Raw genomic sequence first — 23,468 nt, forward strand, 5'->3', positions numbered from 1 at the left:
TTCAGCAGGCCTACTCCATAAACTCTTAGTCATGTGAATATTTTCTGTGGCTTCCATTTTTAGACACTTTCTGCAGAGCAATTAACTTTCTTCTTCTCTCCAAAAATCAATTAAAGGAAAAAAATAACCCTGAACAAATCTCTTCAGCTGATTACTCTGTCAGTGCTCACAGATGTCAAAAATAAAATATATTTGAGGTGATTTTCTGACATTGCCAAAGAGTATGTGTATGCATTTCTGTTACAAAGAATGTAAAACAAGAATAGACTTTGAGGAATGATCCATTTCATATAAAAGCCATGTTTGTTTGGTTTTTTTCTCCCTTTGCTTTGCTAAGTAATCCCTAACCCAGTTTTACTGAGCATTCTAGTTAGATCAAAATATACTTCACGTATGTGTGTTTTCAGCATGGAAACTCTTCCTGGCTTTACCTTCTTTGGACCTGACCTGTACCAGAAGGCCAGGTACAGCTGGGAACTCTTAGAGATACCACAGACTCTTACAGAGGCAGGGGAAAGCTTGCAGGCTTTATAGTACCATACCATACCTGGGGACGTGATCAGAAATATCTGTTTTCTGGCAGCTGAGCCACAAAGCCACATTCGGTTCATCATCACAGCTCTGAATTGTCACTGATGATCACAAGTGGCTCCATCAATCTACCTCCACGCAAGCTGTGAGACCAGATAGGACAAATATGACCTATCCCCTTCGCTTCTCTTCCCATTACAGCCAGAGGAGGTAACGAATGATTTCTGAGCTCAGGCAGAAAGATGATGAGCAACATCTCTCACTTCCTTTCATACACACCATAAGTGAGACTCTGAATCCACTCAGGTGCTAGTTTGCACCAGATGTGAGTAGACGTGAGACAAGGCAGGGTTGGCCAGTATTTCTTTTTGAAAATGGAGAAACTGTGACTCTCTGCATTGCAGTGGAAAACATTCAGCCTCCAAAGACAAGGCAAAGCTTGGGCTCCAGAGACAAATCCCTCCACCACTGCCTGTAGAAGACTTAGGTGTAGTGAGGGCTGGCTGCCACCCCTGCGAGAAGATAATGCCCACTGCATCTGAGCCCACTAGGAAAGGAGATTGCCTGATGATAGTAATGAATAAGCCTCTAAAATCAATCCCTTCATACTGACATCTCTCCAAGTCCCTCTTTGAATGCAAGACCCAAAGGAAACCACTGTATCACCCCCAATGCCTATGCCAGTGCAGCAAGACACCTAAATGCTATGGCCACTGCTCCTCTTTGCTGCCATGTTTCTGATTTCCTTTCAATCTGTCCCTTGTTCTCCTGGATCACACAGCTAATCCAAGTGTTGTGCAGCCTGGAAACAACATCTCAGCCACAGCAGCAATTATTACCAAAGTGAGAAAAATCTCTGTGTATTAGAGTGTGTTCCCACTCTCGAGCACCACTCACATTAGTCAGTGTAATGGGATCTTTCAGCAGCCACTCTGCATCTTCCAGATAACAGATACAATGTGGCAGTTGCCATGGTAACATTGTTATTGTTAGTATTAAAAAGCAGTAAGGAAAATTGTCCTGCTCACACTCAGAGGAGTGCTTTCTCTATGAGTTACTGCTGCCTGTGGTAACTCAACAATTAAAGGAATCTTTAAATTTATTTAGCTATTGAATGGGCACAATGAAAAGCCCTGTGCCATTTTTCTGGGATTCATTCCTTTGCAGTTTAGAGGAAGAATTATCAGCATAAAGCAATAGCCTACAGATGAAAGCAGAACATCCTGCGGAGAAGTTTGCAGGAGCCATGGCATGGAAGGGGAGTTTGGAAGATGGAGTGGTGGGGAGCAGACAGAGAAGGATGCCATGTCTTGGGCTGGGTGTGCATGCAGCAGGGCAAGAGAGAGTTCCCTCCTACAGAGCTGCAATGGGGACGTGTGTGTCCTTTAAAAAGAAGGGCAGGGTGTGCAGGTACAAAAATATATGCGTTCAGGGAAATGAGGCATTTCTCAAAGCTACGCTCACAGTGCAGTCCAGAGGCCACTCGGCAACTCACTGCACTGCACAAGAAACCTTGAGCTCGTATCTCAGCAGATCTTACCTACAGAAAGAAAGCAACCAAGATCCACTACTCACTTTACTCCACAAGCATACAAGCAGTGTGCCCAAGTGGCCAAGAAGGCCAATGGCATCTTGGCTTGGATCAGAAACGGTGTGACCAGCAGGTCCAGGGAGGTTATCCTCCCTCTGTACTCGGCACTGGTGAGACCGCTCCTCGAATCCTGTGTTCAGTTCTGGGCCCCTCACCACAAGAAGGATGTTGAGGCTCTGGAACGAGTCCAGAAAAGAGCAACAAAGCTGGTGAGGGGGCTGGAGAACAGGCCTTATGAGGAGCGGCTGAGAGAGCTGGGGGTGTTTAGCCTGGAGAAGAGGAGGCTGAGGGGAGACCTCATTGCTCTCTACAACTACCTGAAAGGAGGTTGTGGAGAGGAGAGAGCTGGCCTCTTCTCCCAAGTGACAGGGGACAGGACAAGAGGGAATGGCCCCAAGCTCCGCCAGGGGAGGTTCAGGCTGGACATTAGGAAAAATTTTTCACAGAAAGGGTCATTGGGCACTGGAACAGGCTGCCCACGGAGGTGGTTGATTCACCTTCCCTGGAGGTGTTTAAGGCACAAGTGGACGAGGTGCTAAGGGGCATGGTTTAGTGTATAATAGGAACGGTTGGACTCGATGATCCGGTGGGTCTCTTCCAACCTGGTTATTCTATGATTCTAAGCCTGGGACTTTCCTTTCCTCTGAATTTCAATCTGTCACATGAGGATCCTTGCACTACAAGACCTCACTGAACACCCTAGGGATTCAATGGGTCAGTTTCTAGTTGTGTAAGCAGGGGAAGCATCTTCCATTTCAGCAAAGCTGTTAACACAGGAAATCAAGCCCTAGCCCTGGCCCAGAAAAATCTTTCCTAATTAGGAGCCAAGAGTTTCAGATACTGGCTTGATTTGGATAATGAACAGTTATTGCATCAATGTCTGCTTTGTAGGGTGTGGCTGAAGACAAACTGATTTTGTTCTGAGTCTTTCACATTAGGTTAGAGGAAAATAATTGTTTCAGTATGAGCATTTCAATAACAGAAACATCTGAATGCGTTCCACTATATTTTAAGAACCTGATGAAAAGTGGGTGAATAAATACATCCACTGGATACTGGATCTGCATGTATCAGAGTAATTTCAGGGTGGAGGGAGGACAGGGCTGATCTAATGATAAGAAATACATTATCATTGCATACTCAACAGGAACAGATTACACAGCCAGTGACTCTGAAAATGGATCTTGCCAAGTTGGAGCAAAAGAGTGAAGTGTCCAGTCTTCTTCAGTGAAGTAATGTTCGATACTTGCAGATGATTTTTCCAGGTAGATAAATTGCTCACTAGCAAACATCTTAAATATCTCAATTTCTCCCCCATACACCCACTCCCTACTTGTTCTCTTAAAGACTAGTACATTGTTTAATTATTCCAACTCTGAAAGATCAATTACTTCAGCTTTCTTAAGAAAATGATCCAGGAAAAGGAAAGAACTGTGGGTGACTTGAGAAGTCAGATAACTATGGTAGGTAACTATCACCCAGCTAACATTCATTAAATCATATCTCCCTGAAAAGGCAGCAATGAATAACTCTACGGCATTTAGTGATAACAGAGGTCAAACTGGTTGCACGTGAACTGACCTGGATAATGAAGAGAGCAATTTGTGCAAAACCAGTAACTGACAGGCAGTTATGTGTGTCAACTCAGTGCTCCATGTTGTAAGCCTATGCTGAAAGGGCACACCAGTATCTTTTCCGCTGCTATTTGGAGATAGAAAAATCAGGGTGAACTCAGGGACAGCACAGGTGTACCTACACTCACTGGGCCTGATTGAATCAAGCACCAAATCATCAGTAACTGTTCTTAAGCAGGATGCTGATGTCTTGAACACAAGCTCCAGCTAAGTGACAGTCAAGGAAATGGGTAGAAACCCACTCTTCACCTTGTAAATGCTTCTGGTTGACTTCTGTGTTTTCTGGACTGGTTAGCAGACCAGGTCATTGGAAACTGTCCTCCAGAAGTAACACCACTTTTCATTCAATGGATAACCTTATTGAAAACTAAAAGAGCAAGAAACTCACAAGGCTGAAGATACTTGCATGTGAGAGATTGTTCTTAAAAGCTGTAACATGGGATATCAGCAGTAAGCGCTACCTCAAATGCAAAGGGTTAGATCTGTTGTTCCACAAAGCAATGTAATTCTACGGTAGAGTCATTACATTTGCAGACCTTTTCTAGTGTACCTCAGCATCACTACTGGATGGCAAAGCATGGTAACATGCACTACCCTCAAAGCATACAAAATGGAAGGCAAACACCAGAGTGTATTCCCCTCCAGACCGAGAAACCTTGGTATACATCATTACTGCAAAATAAGATCTTTGCAGTTCAAAAACTTCCTAGAGGGGCACACTCAAAAGGCATAAACTGCCTGAAGGAGGCAGTGTCTATAAATCATTGCCAGTCAGCTGAAAAAAAATGATGTTGTTGCTTCTCTGTGGAGGAGTAAAATGATAAAAGAAATTTCTTTTACGTACGGATAGCTCAACCATAACGCTATTTTAACATCATTTTCTTGTAACCCATCTATACACAACTATTTAAACATTTGTTATAAAGTATGTATGGGGTGATTCATCCAGCTGAAGAATAAGCTTAATTGGTCAAACTTCCAGGACACTGTGTGCTGAGCTATAGAGAATCATAATCTCATCTATTAGGAGATGTGACAAGTTGCAGAAGCTATCTAAAATTCCTGGAAGAGGTAGTGTGAAATAAGAACCGTTGCCTAGGGACAGTCTCTTCTTTATCATAATTAAAGAACTCAGAACTGTGCTGTTCTAAGATGGAAGAAAAAATATGCACGCATAAGCTTAGATTCTGGCTTTGGCTTGCTCATGCGGGAAAGTTCGCTAATAATTCATTAGCCTCTTCAATAAAAGATACCCAAAAGGCGGAATAAAGGGCATCTGTGGATTTGACTGCCATGTTCATATGGTCCCAAAACTTCCCCCAGAGACCCCGCTCTTCTGTATAATGCAGCTACATGACTCTGAAGAAAAACCAAAAACCAAGAACTTCACAGGAGTTTCCTTCTTCCCAGAGAACATCCCCATACCAAGTGACCAGAAGTCAAGGAAAGAAAAGCACTTCCTTGACTAAAACAGGAAAGTTGAAAACCCCTCCAGAGAGATTATTAGTGGGTGGAGGGCACAGTCATAAACATGGAGTCCCAGCAGCATTTTTCCATAAATACTCAGGAATGATAGAGATTCACTTTGCCATATTTCTGTTTTAATGGATGATAACTGCTGCCTATGAAAACCCTTGAATTCAAGCACTGCTGTGGACTCAAACTAGTTGTACGTGCATTTCCCATACAGATCTCCTGCATTTGGAGTACACTAAACCAATGAACCATCTACACTTGGATAGGCTTTTTACCTTTCCCTCCATCATTTCTCTTGCAGAAATCAATGGGGTGATTTAATTGCTTCTGCCAATGCAGAGCTGCCAACAGCCCAGCTCAAGTATACAGGAATACTTTAATTTTAATCAGTGTGTTAGCAAGGAGGTGTGGATGATATTTCCAACACACCACATACTGGAAGGCTATACAAAGCAACCAGCCAGCAAAAGAGTATATGATAATCTCATTTACATCATCTTTTTTTTTAAGGTTTTAAAAGTGTAGCCAAACTGAGATAATAAGAGGTAGGTATTTACTATTATTTCCTCTTATAAGAAAACAAAAGCAAAATGATTTCATCAGTACCAGATAATAGGCCTGTTTATAACCAGAGGGCACTGTTTTTAATAACTCCACTAAAAATATGCACTGGTATAAAAATGTGATGCAATAAAAAAAAGTACAAAAGGTAACGAAATACTATCCATTATCTCAGCTCATTTTTGTCAGGAAATAATAGTACAAACTTAATATGATACATGGAAGCCTTATGAAAAGCAGGCAGGGAGAGGCTTATAGTCTTATCCAGTATTAGACGAGAGGCTGAGTGATTAATAAGTTGACATTGAAGAGCAGAGAATGAAAATCATATGGACTTTAGGGAAAGGAAATAGCTTAAAAATTAAACATATCGTGCTGCCAGGCTGCATGGGAAGAGGTGAGGCTCCCACCGCTGGCCCCACCGCGCAGCAAAGGGAAAAGCAGCCTGAACCTCTGCCAGTGCTGGGCACGCAGCTCCCCTGTGCACACGGTGAGAGCAATGGGAGAGCTGCACTGAAAACAGGAAGGGGAGAGGAAAAAATATACTGAAAGGAGAAGTTTGAATGCAACAGCAAGTTGTGAGCGTGAAGAGTGGAAAAACAAGATACCCATAGAAGATGTAGATGAAATGGGATTTCTCCATAGCAGTGGATGAGCTAGATATCTAACGTATGGGCCTCCAGCATGCAGGACGAGATGTTCTTGATTGCTTTTTTAAATAACAGGGTCAGATCTTTTGATAGGATTGAAACAGCCTTACACTGACCTTTCAGGACTGCAGGATTAAGTTTTAAATACCCAGCGATGCACTATTACTTACAGTATCAAAGCCATTTACTGTGGGTCACAAGCCAGCGCATCACGTCCAGGAGCCTCTGCATTAACTGTTGTTTCTCAGGCACATTGTGGTTGGTTCCGATTTGTACAGTGCTCATACTGGAAAATGGCTGCTGTGGATTCCAAGACTGGGATTTTAACTGTGACTAATTTGCTGTTTACTTTACTAGTGGTTCCAACACAGAATCACCATTGCTGGTAAATAGGTACTACGCACGCAGTAAATCAGTGAAGAATTCAGACAAAATCAACAGCACATAAGCTCCTGCTAAGTAACTTAGATCAAAGCATGCGATGTTCACAGGGCAAAAAAAGAAGAAGCCATAAACATTCTTTCATAGACCTCTTAAGAATAAATCATGGCTTTAAATATCCTGGATGAAAGCAACAGAATTGTCCTTGTGAAGCATATGCTAGTGAATTTCTGGAAAAAAAACAGAAAACGGTGCCATTCTGTCGTGCTTCAGAAGAGACCAGCTAAATACTTCTCATTTCACTAAGTTGAACAAGCTTTATCTTGAAGTTTATTGAGGATGAATGGTAACAAATATTCCTGGATCACATTACAATTTTAAAAGTGATCATTTTCTTGTAAATTACTGAAAAATAATTATAAACTTTTTTATTTCTTGCAAAACTGAGAACAACTGAGCCAAATTAACGACTACTCAGTCCCTTGAGTCAATTCCTGTTAAATCCCAAGGGTGACACCCTTTCAAAAAAATTTATAAGCCCCTCCTAGCTTTTCAAGGAGGAGGACTACAGCCTGACACTGCTTACCCTCCATGTTTTCTACTTAAATCACTGATGTTTCCTCTGACTTTGGAAATGTGAAATCAGATCTCACATTTTTATCATCCACATGCTATGTGGTTTAGGAAAACCACCATATCTTCTCAAGGAAAATACTAGCTGCTCCGTGCATGGTGTTTAACCTTCAGAGGAACTGAAACATTCTAATACGCTGCCGTCAACAGGAACCGAGGGCACTCAAGAACTTGTGAGTTTCTATGATTAAGTAAAGCCTATTGCAAATTTCTCAAGGAAACATTTTTCATCAGAAAATTCCAATTCTCGTGAACCAAAACTGCTTACAGGACAGGATATGCTTAGATACTTGTCTACTATCTGTTTATCCAGTTTGAAAATGCTTTCAATCTGTAATAATATAACTAAAATTATTTAAAAAATGAAAAGGGTTGTTAGACTAGAAGACATAAGAACTTTTAAAAGGCAAAACAAACTTTCAATCAACCTTCACTGTGAGGTTTTTTTTAATTCTTCATAAACACAAATGCTGGAGAAGAAAGAAGATTCAAACCTGTTTTACTTTCAGTTTGGGATGGAAAAATATTATCATAGTTTTTTCTGGTGAAAAAGAAAATGCTTCCTACTTTAGATCTATTTGTGAAGGCATTCTCATGCCTGTCCTAAAAAAAAAAAAAGTTAAAAAAAAAGCTTATAATCGTGTAGATAAGTCTCTCTCTGACCCTGGTGATGAGTGGAGTGTTAAATTTGTTATGTCTTCACTGTCACTTTGATTCAGTTATTTTAAAATGAACGGTATTTGCATCAGAAGGCAGCAGAATAACCATTTCTTACCTTTAGTCTTTCTGTTACGCCATCAGTGAAACTGACTGTGAATTCAGCAATTTTGGGCACTCTGAGTTTTCCTTTGTTCTTCTGGTCAGGCTGATATTCTGTTCTTGTTTTCACAATTACCTGAAAAACATCAACACTTTTAAGGTTTCTGCATGCAAGCTTTTTTTTTTTGTCATTTAAGCTTATCTATATAAACTATGCCCTGGACCTACATAAGTACCTTAGAAGCGTTAAGTTAACACAAACCTATTATAGCCTTACTCAGGGACTAAGAGAAACAGATAAATCATCAGGCAGTGAGCTTAACACATTGAGCCTTAAAATAACTGACAGCAAAATGGTTAATATCCACTTTTGTTTAGGTCTGGGCATATAATTTTTATATCATATTCAATAGGCAGAACATGCAGAATAACAGCCCCTCCTAAAGAGCCTCACTTACTAAAAGCCTCATCCTAACAAGTTCCACTGAAGCCAATTTACATTTAGGTCATTTGGTGTCTCATTTATTTAGGCTCCAGCTTATCAATATTATCTATATTAATCTCATGCTATGACCTTGGGTTTTCCCCAGAAGATCTCCGTGTCATTTGCTGACTCATCCAAGTCCTACTAATCGTATAAAAATTAGGTGGTTCACACCAATGGAGCAGCCATAAGTAGCTTCTGAAAAGTCAAATTACCAACATTGCATTGCCAATCTATATTGAATTTCCTTTTAACTTAGAATGACTCTAAATATTTTGGGTGAAATCTACCCACTGCAATCACAGAAAAGGTAACACCTAGTGCCAGCTGCTCCCAGAGGGGACAAGCATCAGGGCTGTACGCTGAAACTAATAGCCCTTCAGAGGACCAAGCATATCCATCCCATTATACACAAAGATCTTAAACGGCTACCCATCCATGAGCATATACTGCAAAATAGCAATGTGAGAGCATGCCAGCATAGCTACATTATCTTAATGTAGCTGTAACAAGGAAGAGAAGACAAAATGGCCCTGTCTTCATTACTGACCAAGAGCTGGAGCTCATCCCTAAGCAGGGGGCTGTGGTTGTCACCACACACTTCCACTCTGCTTCCACACAGGATTCCCAACCCAGGGACAAGATCCACAAAGCATATAATGGCTTGGTGTGGTTTGCAAGGTTTTGATAGGTTAAACACAAAAGGACACAAAGAACATCAAAGTTCTTGATCCCAGAACCAACACTTCTGCTTTTTGGCCTCACATTCTGAACTGCAGGACTATGCAGCTGTCAGCCTTGCCAAGGTGAAAATTAAATACTCCAGAAGAGGTGAATGGTTCATATGAGAGCGACAAGAGTGATCCTAATGCTCTTTGTTAGAAACAAGAAGTCTTGAAGGTCTGAAAAAGATTAAGTGATGCACAAGGTTCAGTTACCAGCTAATGAAGAATTTATTTCCAAATGAAGATAGCAAAGTCTGGTTTGGACCGGAGAAAACCCCAGGTATTTAATCTTCCTGCACTTAATGCCATGTGAAAATCAGTGAGAGAAAATCAGCGTGGAGTCATAAGCCAATTTTCTGGATTCAAATGCAAATAATTAAAGACTGATGAATATTTACATCCTTCAGTGAATCCCTCTCAATAATATTTATTACACTAGCATTTTCAACATTAAGACTTGGGAAGAAGGAAAGAATAGATTCATATTGGCATTTGGGGTCTCAGAATTTCTGATGACACAACACAGATGATAAGATCTAACACATGGGGACAACCTTGATTTAGGAGGTATGGGATGAACCCCAACCCTACTCTGAACCTCCTATTGAACCTAAGCCCACTCTGCTCTGAAATACAGCCCAGCACACTGTGGACCAGATAAAGTAAAGCTCCCTCTCCATCCAGGACAAGCTGGGCCAGGTTAGCTCTGAGTTATGAACAAGCAATAACCTCATTTTCTCACTCAGGACTCCATGCAGCTAGCCCCTAGCTTTCCAGCCTCCTTGCTGGCCTTTCATAAACACTATACAGTAAATTCCAGAATGTCAGCCATCGACATCTGCCAACCAGTATACAGAAATTGCACTCACTCTGCTTTTAAACCCACCAGTCATAACATCCCAGTCTCCCAAATTCATGCTTCCTGCTCAACATAAAGCTTAGTTGAGAGCTCTTCCACGAACTCTAATGTTAAGTCTTAATGAAGGACCATGTAGCCAGAATATAAGAAAAAAAAAATAAAAGCCTTACTTGTTTCTGGATATTTTTTTTTTCCATTCTTTGCCATTAATATCAGCTTTCTTATGTGGATTTTTACTTTTGCTACAGTTATATCAATTATCTTGTAAGCAGGAAAGTCTGAATTTTGCTGTCTACAGGGATACAGCAGGAGACTGAAAATAAACCCACACAGCCCTTCACAAGGCATCAGATTCAAGCCCAGTAGCAATGTCTATCACGTTAGTGAATAAATAAATAAGCTCAGTCCCCAGTCAGATCAGAAGCTACTTGAAACCCAATTTGCTGACCGTGCTAGCAGTGAAATGTGTGTGTTCACAGAACCACAGTCATCCTGCTGGTCCGTGTTTCGCAGAGAAATTTGCAGAGGTATCAAAAAGCTTTAGTAGAAGAGCTAAGAAATACCTTTGCTAAATGCTTTTTGGAATAGCAAAAGCTAAATAGCTGCTCTCCAGAAGTATCTTTGTCAGACACCTGGTGGAATTACTCAGCAGAAGAAAGACAGGGCAATCTGTAAGATCTCCCCTTTAAAGGAGAGCACAGAAATAAAATGGCAAAGGGCAAACAGAAAACTAAAAACCTGTAGCATGGGGGTAGTATTCAATAGTGTGACAGTAACGATAAAAACGGGCACAAGGTGCACATTTAGAAGACAAGAGCTACCTCTTCTTTGGTCACCCAGATTAAATAAATAAGCCTGAGCATGGATCCAACTTTCACAGCAACATTGACTCCCTCTCCATCCAACAAGATGCCATCAGAAAGCCCACATGAAGGCTTCTGGAACTCTAATTGTGCCCATCAAACTCCTTTAGCCTCCTGCACTAGTGACACCACTCCAGTCAGGGCTACCCTTACCAATATCCAGAGACAGGAGTGAACACTAACACTGTCAGATGGGAACACCGGGATACACACACGCCCCACACCCACAGCTTTTAGCACAGCATTTGCTGCTCTGACAGCCCCCCATGCGCACATCGCTTGTGAGTATCTGAAACAAGTTTAAAGGAGAGCTGGTCAAAACCATAATGAACTTTCCTAAAGCAAAGGCTATTAATCTAAGTGCAAATTTAGGAAAGGCATAATTATCTTAGGGCTTTTCTATATTTTTTTTAATTATTGGGGTTTTGTTATTTTGGTTGTTTGCTCTATTTTCATTTTCCAGTTTTCTTATTTGGGTTGGGTGGGAAAGAAGATTTGCCTTCCCCTCCATTCCCTGCTACCACTACTTTTTCACCTTTTCTTTACATTTTGTTACTGAGAAAAACTTCCTGGCAGAAAAGTCTTCCAGAAATTCTTACCAAATTGCTGTTGGATGTACAGTAATAAAAACCCCACTGACTCCACAGTCAGCGCAATGATCAGCATTCATTTATCACCAGCTGCCCCAGAGCAGTTCCATCAGACCTTAGGATCCTACTGTTTCAATGCAAACAAGGTACATTCATCTCACACCAGGACAGGTTTCCTGGGGAGCTACTGGCGTTTATTACAAACCACAGCAAACAGAACGATCCCCATTCCCTCTTCGTGTCCATTTTGCAGCTTTGCTGACTTCAGTAGAGTTCTTCTTGATTGAAATCGGTGAAAGGGAGTATAAAACTGGGGTCCTGCGTAGGTTGCAATTCAAAGTAAACTAAACTGAGAGGTGCTCAGTTCTTCTTTCCCTTCTCTGCAATACTGTTACAGTGGAAATGAATGGTTCTTTGGGGGGTAACTTCCAGAGCTTGGCTGTGCTCTGGCCTCATGAGTACAGACAATAAATACAAACAACTGAACCAGTGTTTAAATGGACAAGTATTTTCTTGAATACTCCCAAAATAGAAAACTAGCCCTTTCTCCACCCCCACTGCAATAACACCCAACTGCCCACTCTCTGCACTTGCCTCCTTGAGCTCACACCTCCTCCTGCGTGCTCCCTAACTCTTGCTCCTCATGGTGGGAAGAACCTGGCTGTTTTAGGCTAGCATCCCTAACCATGGGTTTACCAGGGCAGAGAATTACTATCATCATCATCATCATCAAGCAACCTGCACACCTGCAAATGAATATTAAAAAGTAAAAACCGTGTCATCAGGGTTTTTTTGATTGGGGAGTCTTTGTGATTGCTGGATGAATTCCCTTTGAGCTTTTATGGACAACTGCCAGCCTTTGAGTTTCATTTAGCACCAGCTTATGCCTGTGCCTTGCTTTGTGTGTTGTGATTATCCACCAAAGAGAGTAGCTTCTCTGCCAGCCCAGTCCAGCCTATCCATAGCCCTTGAAAACAAGTACTGTGGATAATCTAGAAACCTATTAGCTCCAGGGATCTCTCTGCAAATTGTGTTGCTGCTGTAACCTGTTCTTAAGAGTTTCATGCTATTTCCCAGACATGTTCCACCTTCAAACTGCAGAGAGATTGTCCTGCTTATGACTGATGCAATAAAGGGGACACAAATAAATTATCTGAGACTTTCTTCATTTCACATCCAAACCAAACCTGTTCTTGGAAAGCTGCTTCCCAGCTGAATTTTATAAATCATTGCAAGAATACAAGAAAAGAGGAAAGGACTCCCATGAAACAGCAAAAAGACAGGTCTAATTACAGGAATCCACAGTGCCAGTCCTCCAGCTTCATCCAAAACTAAGTTTATCTAGCATTTGAACTCATTATCTTCCAATTCAGTGAAGCACTTAAGCATGTGAGTATTCCTATTAACATCAGCAGGATTAGTCAGATGTTTAAAGTTAAGTGGGCATTTAAGCACTTTGGCCAGAAAAGACCTTTAGCTGGCTTCAGTCACCTTCCCACAGCCAGTTATAACACCGATGCTCAAGGTTCCTGTGTCATTCTTCAGGAAGACCACTCATAGTGCTTTATATACCAGCATGACCACAGCATCCCCATAGTACTGATGGAGGATTAGGGGAAAAAAAGCAGCTTAGTCATGTGCTAAGTCACATCAGCAATGGGTGGTTGAGTCAGGAAGACAGACCACAGCTTGCTGCAGCTTACTGTGCACCATGCTTTCTCAGGTTTTCATTAACTGAGCGATAATCGGAGCTCCAGCACATTCTCCATATAAATGCAACATTTGGGGGATTAGGGGCTAGCAAGGGATATGTCTGGGTAGAAAATCAGATGCACTATGGAAAATGCAGCTCTCTGCAGCATTGTTGCCCTCAATCATCCTAGGTTAGCAGATGTAATAACACTCTCAATGTCTTGACAGGTTTTCAATTTCTAGGGTTTTTTTTTCTTGCATCTTCTGCTTCCTCATCCCAGTCCCTCAGACACTTTTCTGCAAGAACTCAGTAGCATAGATTATATAGAATGGCCTGTAAAAGTTATAAAAAGCCAAACATGACAGGACAACAAACCATTTTTCTAGTGATGCTGTTTCCTAATACATTTATTGAGTCTGAAACCTAAGTGCACTTATTATTCTAGGCTTAATGCTAGTGACACCACTGGAATCAATAGGAAACCTTTCCTGGATTTTAATGAATGCAGGACCAGGCACCTTCTCTGTAGTGATGCTTTGGAAAATTATAGGTGTGTTGAGGTGAGAAACAACAGATGAGAGTCCGCGTATAGCAGCAGGAAATCCATCATTGGCAACCTTGAGAAAGTAAACAGTAGGAGAGTGCTGGGAAATCTTGATATTTTGGATGCTGAAAGATAAAGAAAGCAACCTGCTAACCAAGTGCAGTCTGTTTAAAACATTTGCTTTCAGGAGGAAAGAGCAGAGTAGACATGAAGTGTGACAAATGAAAAAATACCACATTAAGCATGAGAACTTAAAAAGGATTTTCCTGCAATGGGATGAAGTAAGCATTTCAGAAAATGAACTGATATGAATTCTGAGTCCTGTCTCAGACTGGCTAAACGTAATGTCATTTATTGCCACTTTATATTTGTGTTTGAGCTCTATGGTTTTCCCCAAAGAAATAAGTAATAATATTTAACATAACTGGCATTGTGAAAACTTTAAATTATTCATTTGGAAAAGGACATACAGCCCTGCTCTAATTCCCACTTCACTGCCACGGTGCATGTAATATATTGTGGTTCAGGTGCTGCAAAGTGCAAACCATAAAAATTTAAAATACTACTTCCTGGGATTATTAATAATGAAGAGTCTCTCACTCAGAGTGACTTTCAAATTGACAGAAGAGATAAACAAAATGTGTTTCTCCTAGCAAGGAGAAAGGTTTCCTTCAGGTTCAAAGCTGGACTTTGTAGTCCCACAAAATGGTTGTAACACATCCATCAGTTTCCATGTGAATCAGTCATGCTCACTTTTAAATGAAAATGAGACTCCTGGCTTTCAAAGACATGCCTTTCTTCACTCCTTGCAGAGAGAGAATGGAAAATATAAACTCATCACTGGCACCAACATCGTAGTTTCCTCTGCCTTCGTTACCCAACTGAGCATCAATAGCTGAGAGAAACCTTAGACCAAGTCCCAGCTGTAGCATGCTGTCCAGGTTACTGAGGATAGCAAAATAGTAACCCCCAGCCTTGGCACTAAATCTGCTGTGAATGAGTTGGTTTCTATGCTCATGTGCTACAAGCCCGGGGATGGCTAAAATTCACCACCTGCTCACTCATAAATTCTCCAGTGACCTACAAGCTCTAATCTTCACACACAGCCAGCTTCAAAGAGCAAATGAGATGTGCACATTGCCAACAGCAGCTGAAGGTAAAATACTTAGCAGTAAGAGAGTATAGAAAAAGAAATGGAAAAATCATGTTTCAAGGCTTGAAACAATCTCTTTCTTAGCAGGCTTAGGATGAAACATGCATAGATAGGAGCATCTCCACGCCTCCTGAAGCATCTCTTGTATCTCCTTCTGACTCTTGCACTGGCTGCTGCTAGAAACAGGACACACAGGACTGGGTGGACTAGTGATCTTAGACTACATGGCAATCACCATGCTGCAAATACCCAGATTTTTAGACAATTAAGTCTTCAAAACTTTTCCAAGTAATTATGACTGCCCCAGCTAATGGCAGAGGCAGCTATGCTTCCAAATCCACATGATGAACTCATCTCAGCAGGCAGACCTCCCTGAGATTCATATTAAAGTCGGCATTTGGGATGTCTGTAATGGCAGACTCCATGGCATCCTAGTCACTATTTGAATAAATGAAATGCCTGACATATCAAGCAGCAAAAATAATAATAAAAAAATGGATGCCCAGGGATCGAATCGATAGTCAATGGAGAAAGCCACAGTCATTAGAAACAGCCTGCCGTTTTTTCCCCCCCTATAGCAGCTCATCTAATGGGTGTTGTGCTGGAAATGAGTTTCACAGAGAATGGTGGAAAAAAGTGGTCCCCTGAATCAGTGCCAGGAGCATATTCCAGGCGTAAGGAACATCACAAAAGGACAAAGACAGCAAATGTAATCAGCCTTGGATGAAAGGCAGCGCAGAATGCAAAGGCTTACATTGGGAGCTGAAAGCAGCTGAGAAGGGAAAGGCATAGCTCACAAGCACAAAGGGAGCTTGGAAATTATTCAGTTATGTCTCCCTACAAATCGCTAGGTGACCATAACCATCAGGAACCCACAGGAGGCTGTGAAGGGGTGACAAAATTGATTTCAGTAGATTCAGTCAGGGAAGGGTATGGCAAAGCACACAAAAGAATCAATCACTCTGCCTCAGTGATGGTAAATTGTCATGGGTAAATTAGCAGAGCTGCATTGATTTCATCCAGACTACATTGATTTACAACAGTCAAGAATCCTGTCCGGTCTTATCTTCCAGATCAGTACGTAACTGCTATGTGGGGTTCACTTCACAGTCTTGCTGAAAGAACTCCCCCCTGCAGCAACGGCCTTTCATGTTAGAAAAAAGAATAGATTGCAACAGGCTTAGCCAAACATCCATACCCTAACACACTTCTCCTGTGTCCATTTCTGCTGTTTCTGCAGAATGCAGCTCTAGGAATTGCAGTCCAGACAAAACTGGTTTTAAGAGAGGCAACGGAACTCACAGAAACAGATACAAGCTAGCTTTAAACAACCTAATTCAGACACTGATAGCAAAGAGAAATTTCTGCACATAAATCCTGAGACTTTACATACTCAAGAGCTGCAGCAGCAACATTATCTGTATGCAGGTGAGGTAGTTGAATGCTACCCCAGGTGCCTGCGAAGGCTGCAAGCACATGCTTGGACTGCAGCACAGCTCTGTTGCATGTGGATTGCCCAGGCAGAGGCGTTTAGTGGGCTATAAGGGACAGCTAGCCCGACAGCAGCTACATCCAGAGAGGATCAGGAACTGCAAATATTTTTTGCAACTAAATGAGCAGCAGTGTTTACTTTCAAATACACATTTAGAGGACAAATGGATTTGCACAGTGCAGAAGGGGGTCAGATGTCACAGGGGAGGAAGGCTCAGACTTAAGTGTTTTGTGGGGATTAGGCCGAAGATCCCAAGTGGTGAAAGGAAAGCGTGGGGAAAGGAAATACAGCCCACCTATTCCTTCATATTTGCATCACTCTCTCTCTTTCCCCACTTCCTTGCTTTTAGTCACACTTTCTTTCCCTTTGCATCCTCCTCCTCCATTTATTCTTCCTCCCTTCAAATGCCAGAATTACCAGCCTTGCCCCATCTCTCCTTTTGTCAATTGCTCCATCCCAGCAAATCACCAGCAGCATGAGCAGGAGCACAGATGCTTGTCCCCAGCTGCATCAGGAGCCCTCCCAGACAGCAGCAAGCAAGTCTGAGCTGCCTCTGCCCACAGCACATGTAGTGGCACCTCAAAACCAGCTCCACGTTGCCCTGACAGCGTGTGCCTTCAGGCTGGCGAGAGCTGCTCCACAGAGGGCAAATTGACATCAGTATTTCAGGACAGAGCTGCAAGTAGTCCCCTAGGTACCAAAGCACTCATCCAGTGTACTATTAATTATGCCTGCTCAGCTGGCCAGGACAAAACATTATTTTCTGTTAAACCAATAGGGAGAGGCTGTGAACACAAGGGACCTTCCTTATTGTCAGGAACTCTTGATTAGTCTGTGTAAATGCACAGCCTCAGCCACTCAGAGAGGGGTGAAGCCAGGAAGGGCAAAAAGCAGGGACATGGGGTGGGAAAAACATTTGAAGAGAGCAGTCACATCTATTTTCTTCTTTCTTGCGTTGGATGACAGGAATTTGTCACCACAGAAATTATTTCTCAAGCCTCCAGATGCATTCAGAATAAAGAACAATGGGCCACATGATAAGCCTTCTTCAGCCTTCCCCACAAAAGAGACGCCGGATGTTTTTTTCAGCCCTGACAATAGCTTTCATGCACTTTTGTATTAAGTAAAATTAGGATTTTTACTGCCAGAACAGAGACATTTCCTGCTGGATTATACTGCAGTGAGCCTATGAGACCAAGGGGTCCCCAGTTGTTGGCCTCATTTAAAATTTAAGTGAAACAGTATGGCCCCTGAAAAGCTGCATATCTTTCAGCATTATCATTGCAGAGGGACTAAACAATTACAGCCAAAGCACTCTGTCTACGCCTAGAAAAATAAGTGAACTACCATCTTTTTTTCCCCTTAGCCCTGAAAGAAAAAAGACTTCTTTTATTTTGCCTTTTGAATAAGAAGAAATGAAATTCAGAGACAAAAACTCAGGTCCAGGGCTCGTCACCAGTAACGGCTATTATTTCTGTTACAGGGATGGATTTCATCAAAAAGGCCACACGAAAATTATTTAAAAGCATCTGTCTGCCTTCTGCAAATGCCACCCCAGCAAGAGAACAGAAGGGCAAAGAAAATGCTTGAAGATAGTCAATAAATATAAATACACAGCAGGCTTAACACCCTAGGGGAGAAATTACTGGCCCGGGTACATTTCTCCCCTTGCAGCCATACAACTGCTGATGCTGCAGCAGGAACAGCACAGCCCTGCGAGGAAACATCCTTGTTTGGTGGAACAATAAACAGTCAGTCCAGTGGCCATTAGTTTTTAGAAAAGGTTGCCAAATTCAAGCCTCCCGAATTCCTGCCTGGATTTTTCCAGCAGCATCAAGGTGGAAGTCAGAGGGAGCTGCTGAGCTTACAGCACTTTGAAAAACAAGCCTTTTAGGAAAGCATCCCCAAAAGGAAGCCAGTAAATTTAAGCATCCCTGTAAGTGCTTCCCCCTATAGCCTCCATACATGATTTCTTCTAATCAAGGAACTATCTGAAAAGAGATGGGCTTCAGGGATTACGTTACATGGGCAAAAGTCTCACTCTCATTTTCTTTCTCTGTATCCTTTCTCTGAGAGAGGATCCAGACACAGAAAACACCTTGAAAGAGATGAAGCTATGATGAAACACCTACAGAGGTTAATGCTGAGAGTCACTGTGAGTGACTCTCAAGCGATTCATTTACAAAAATACCCTTGAAATGAAGAAAAATTGGGGGTTTTTTTAAAGCCCTTAAACCACAATTTTCAGTCTAGATTCCATAGGCTTTGCGGGTTCTGCAAAGGCAAGTATACTAGCAACAGATTTATTTTTCTTCAGCTTGCAAGCAGGTGCCTAAGGCTCATCTGGAAAAAGCCTAAGAATTAGAGCTTGCAAGCCTTTGCCATGCAATATAGGTACAGCAGGTGAATGCACTGGTAAGAACAGCAGGGGGATTGCCCCACACAGACCCAGGCTCCCCTGGGTCGCTAGCCAAAGCCTGTACTATTTCTCCTCTACCCAAGAGACAGAAGCCAGTGCAAGCACACAGCCCCAGGCTGCAGTCCAACGCCTCTGCTCTGGTTTTGATGCACCCGGGATTGCCCCAGACCCAAGGTTATACCCAGGTTGAAAGCTCACATTGTCTTAAACGAAGATGCCCTCTAACGGTGATGAGAAGCCCAGAAAAGGTGTATTTAGCAGGACTTTTTTCTTTTTTTTCCCCCTCAGATTTCACTCCCAGGGAAACGCTTGGGCACAGCAGCTCTTTGTTGCAGCAGCAGAGAGACAAGATCCGCAGGGAGTAGAGCCTCTTGGTAGATAAAGTCAACAGCGACCAGTTTGCATTCGGGAAAAGGAGCAACAAAGCCCATCTGAGCTGTTGCAAACAGCCCCCAACACCAAACCTGGTTTGGCTTCGATAATTTATGCAGCATCCCGTGAAGAGGCACAGGCGGTGCCTTGGCTTGTATCCTTGCTTTCCCGAGCTATAGTCAACTGCTGGCAGGAATTAGGAATAAAATCATAGAATGCTTTGGGATGGAAGGGACCTTCAAATCTATTTTAGGGTTTGTTGGGTTTTTTCTAACCCTGCCTCCTGAGTGCGAAGCAAGTCCAAACAAGAATACTCTCTGAAAGACCTGAAATCCATGCCTGCTTTTCCTCAGGCTGAGTCCGACTGAACTTGGTAGCAGCTTCGCTTTCCTGAGTACAAAGCTGAGATTTCCCCCTCCCACTTAACCTCTGCCCAGGCTTTGCTCCTGAGGCTCAACTCCTTATTAGCAGGTCTTTAAACAACCCTCTGCCCAAGGGTGAGCTCATCCCAACAGAATCTGTTCTACAAAGAGCAAAGGAAGCAGGTTGTGAATTATTTTGCTTTTATCGTAAATAACATCTCCTTTTTGTGAACGGATCTCCAGTTGCCCTTAACTCCAGGCCTACTGCACAAAGAAAATGAAGCACAGACTGCAGAAATCAATACCACTGACTCTAATGAGTCCTGAATCATGCTTAACACTCCTGGAGATACATCCCACCCTTCCAGCAAAGGAAAATATGGATGTCAGTAGATGCATTGACAGTAATGTATGCTAATGAAGGTAATATAACCTAACAACATGTGAATTATTGATGTAGGCATGTTTAAACAGAAAAATCAGCAAGGTATCACATCAGACCAATACACTCCAGTGTTTGTTCACCAACAGGCAATTGGAATGTGGTGGTCGTGAAAACACTCATTACCACTTTATAAGCTTGCAAGGACTCGGTTAGCCATGTCTCACTTGATACACAAGTCATTTGAATGTCACGTTGTATGACACTGTGTGATCTCAATGCACCATTTGTACTAGCATCGAATGATCCCCTTTTAGAAATCCACGGTTTCCTCTGAGCTTTTCAGACATTTTTGATAAATCATACTGCTTTGCCTTAATTATTTTGCTTTATCTTATTTATCAGAGTCACAGATAAGGGCTGGTCTAGCCTCCCATTAGGAACAATTCATGGAAGTGCAACTCCCTTGAATTCAGTGAAGTTGTTCCTGATTGCCATGAGGCACATGAAGAACAGAACTAGCTCCTTTGTCTGGCACAGCTATAGTTCCCAAGATGTCAAGGCAGTTGATTCAGCTCAATCATAAAATAAACATAGTTTTATCTCATCAATCATCGCGTTCTCCTAATAAATTTAGAGAAAATTTGTACTGTAGTACAAAATACAGTACAAACAGGATATACGTTCGATAATCATCAGTGTTAATTTTGCTATTATTCCATTATCCCATGAGATCTAATCCTTCTGTCTGTACTTTTGGATGAGTTGGCTCCATCTCTGTGGTATCTGGGAACTACATTGCAGACAGGCTTTGTTTTCGTAAGGGCTGCTGGGGCATACAGATTTTTATGATCTCATCATGTCCTCACCAGGTTTTATTGATATGCTTCGTCACTGCATTGATATAGACAAAAGAATTCCTAGTACACACTGCATCTAAAAAACCTTAACTACCAAACTGTAGCCAATCGCCAATGCACATTTCTGGACGTTTTGGTGCAGCACTCAGTTCTGAGAGTGTTGAGTGGGCAGGGGAAAAAGCTGTCCCCTGGCTGGAGCCAATCGGGGAAATGAATCCCTGGATTGCTCCATCCCTGCTCCATGCATGGGGGAACTCAGCTGCTCTCTTCAGGGAAATCAGCGTCTTCAATGCCCAAATATGCTTTACAAAGGCATCGAGAAGAAAAAAAAAAACCAATTTAACTGAGATAATTAAAATAGCTGCTTACTTCAGGAGAGTTATCATGTTATTTTCAATACAAGCAATTAGTCTTACTGGCAATAACACATTCTAAACCGCTCCTCAATTTCTCCAAGAGAAATATACACTGAGCCTTTTCCAGTTGTATTTATGAAGGAACAAATATTTGGGGCTTTTCTGAGGAGGTAAGGAGCTGGGGGAAAACTGCTTGCTTATTTGCCATGTTAAAACCGATAAACACACTACAAAAGATAACCCCTTTTTGTTTATGGAATAAACACTATGCCTTCATATAAGCAGAGATCAATAAGTTACCAAAGCAGTGCAAACCAAGGGGCAGGTATGTGTGCAAAATCATGCAGGAGCACCATTTGATTTTACCTTTTCCGGAGCCGGGAACTGCAGGTGGTTTACTTCCAAAGGTGTGATCAAAGGAACTGTCTGAAAACCATCTTCGTTGGATGGTTGTTTGTTGTTCTTGTCATTCAAATTACTGCCCAGCTTCACCATTCTCGGACCTTGCTTTCCAGACCTAAAACCAGCCAGATGAACAATGTCACAAGGGCAGCGGGGAGGATTTCTGCCTTACCCTGCTGGGCTTGACTCGGCAAATCGGTTACCTGCACTTTTACGCCTGGGCTTCCAGACACACCGCACCAGGACCTGACCTCATGCATTTGCTGTGCAGATGCAGACACCTCGCGAACAGCCTTTAAAAACCCGTGTGAGCCCGGGCACGGCTGCCCCCAACACACTGACACTGCAAGTAGCGTTACCGATGGGGACAGCCACCCCCGCAAGCGTTCCTGGGGACGGGATGCATCTCCCACTGACACCCTGGTCCCAGGGATGACACCCCCACAGCCATTCCAGGGGGGATGAGGCGGGGGGGGGGGGGGGGAAGGGATGCATCTCCCACTGTCACCCTGGTCCCAGGGATGCCACCCCCACCAACCATTCTTAGGGAATGGAATGCGTCTCCCACTGTCACCTTGGTTCCAGAGATGCCACCCCACAGCCATTCCTGGCAGGGGTGAAAGGGATGCATCTCCCACTGTCACCCTGGTCCCAGAGATTCCATCCTGAGGAGAAGGAAAGGGATACATCTCCCACTGTCACCTTGGTCCCAGAGATGCCCTCCAGAGGCGGGGGGAAAGGACGCATCTCCCACTGTCACCTTGGTCCCAGAGATGCCATCCTGAGGCGGGGAGAAAGGGATGCAGCACCCACTGTCACCCCGGTCCCAGAGATGCCACCCCACAGCCATTCCTGTCAGGGGGAAAGGGATGCATCTCCCACTGTCACCCTGGTCCCAGAGGTGCCATCCTGAGGCAGGGAAAGGGTTGCAGCACCCACTGTCACCCTGGTCCTAGGGATGCTTCGGACACTAACCGCCCCCCCACAAGCTCCGCATCCGGGGGGCTCTGGGGCCGCTGGGGAGGGGGACGCTGCGGGTACCCCCACTGCCCCCCCCCGCGCCCCTACTTACTGCAAACCACGCGGTCACGGCGGCGGCTCAGCCCGGCGGGGGGGCGGGGGGAGGCGGGGATGCGGGCCGGGGTTGCGGGGGGAGGTTTCCGTTGGCGGCGCGGGGCGCGGGGAGCGGTGCTGAAGGGACAGCGCTGCGCCCTCCGCTCGGCTGCGGCTCCGCGGGCGCGACTGAGGGCGGGCGCGCGCCGCGGCTCCCCCCGCCCTCACCCGCCCGCCGCCTGCCGCCCGCCGCGGCCTCGGGCGCCCCCTGGCGGCACCGCCGCGCCCCGCGCCCCCCTCTGGCGCCCCCTGCAGGCTGCGGCGCGACGGTGCGGCTGCGGGTGGGAATTGCATCCAAACTGGTGGGGCTGCAGGTGGGAATTGCATTCACACCACTGAGGCTGCAGGTGGGAATTGCATCCGCACCACTGAGGCTGCAAGTGGGAATTGCATTCACACCACTGAGGCTGCAAGTGGGAATTGCATCCGCACCGGTGAGGCTGCATGTGGGAATTGCATCCGCACCACTGAGGCTGCAAGTGGGAATTGCATTCACACCACTGAGGCTGCAAGTGGGAATTGCATCCGCACCGGTGAGGCTGCATGTGGGAATTGCATTCACACCACTAAGGCTGCAGGTGGG

At 43.7% G+C, this 23,468-nt stretch overlaps 1 protein-coding gene across 1 annotated transcript in view; it reads right to left on the reverse strand.

Moving 5' to 3' along the window:
- Positions 1-22,928, reverse strand: part of NSG2 (neuronal vesicle trafficking associated 2) — a 37,740-nt gene extending 14,812 nt beyond the window's left edge. The window contains exons 1-3 of the mRNA XM_069868920.1: positions 22,845-22,928; positions 21,737-21,887; positions 8,233-8,352 (exon numbers count right to left, since the gene is read on the reverse strand). Coding sequence (XP_069725021.1) covers positions 8,233-8,352; positions 21,737-21,865 — 249 coding nt within the window. The 5' untranslated portion in view covers positions 21,866-21,887; positions 22,845-22,928. The remainder of the gene's footprint in view (positions 1-8,232; positions 8,353-21,736; positions 21,888-22,844) is intronic.
- Positions 22,929-23,468: the final 540 nt, after the last annotated feature.

Source organism: Phaenicophaeus curvirostris, chromosome 15 (assembly GCF_032191515.1).
Source record: "Phaenicophaeus curvirostris isolate KB17595 chromosome 15, BPBGC_Pcur_1.0, whole genome shotgun sequence".
Lineage (NCBI taxonomy): Eukaryota > Metazoa > Chordata > Aves > Cuculiformes > Cuculidae > Phaenicophaeus > Phaenicophaeus curvirostris.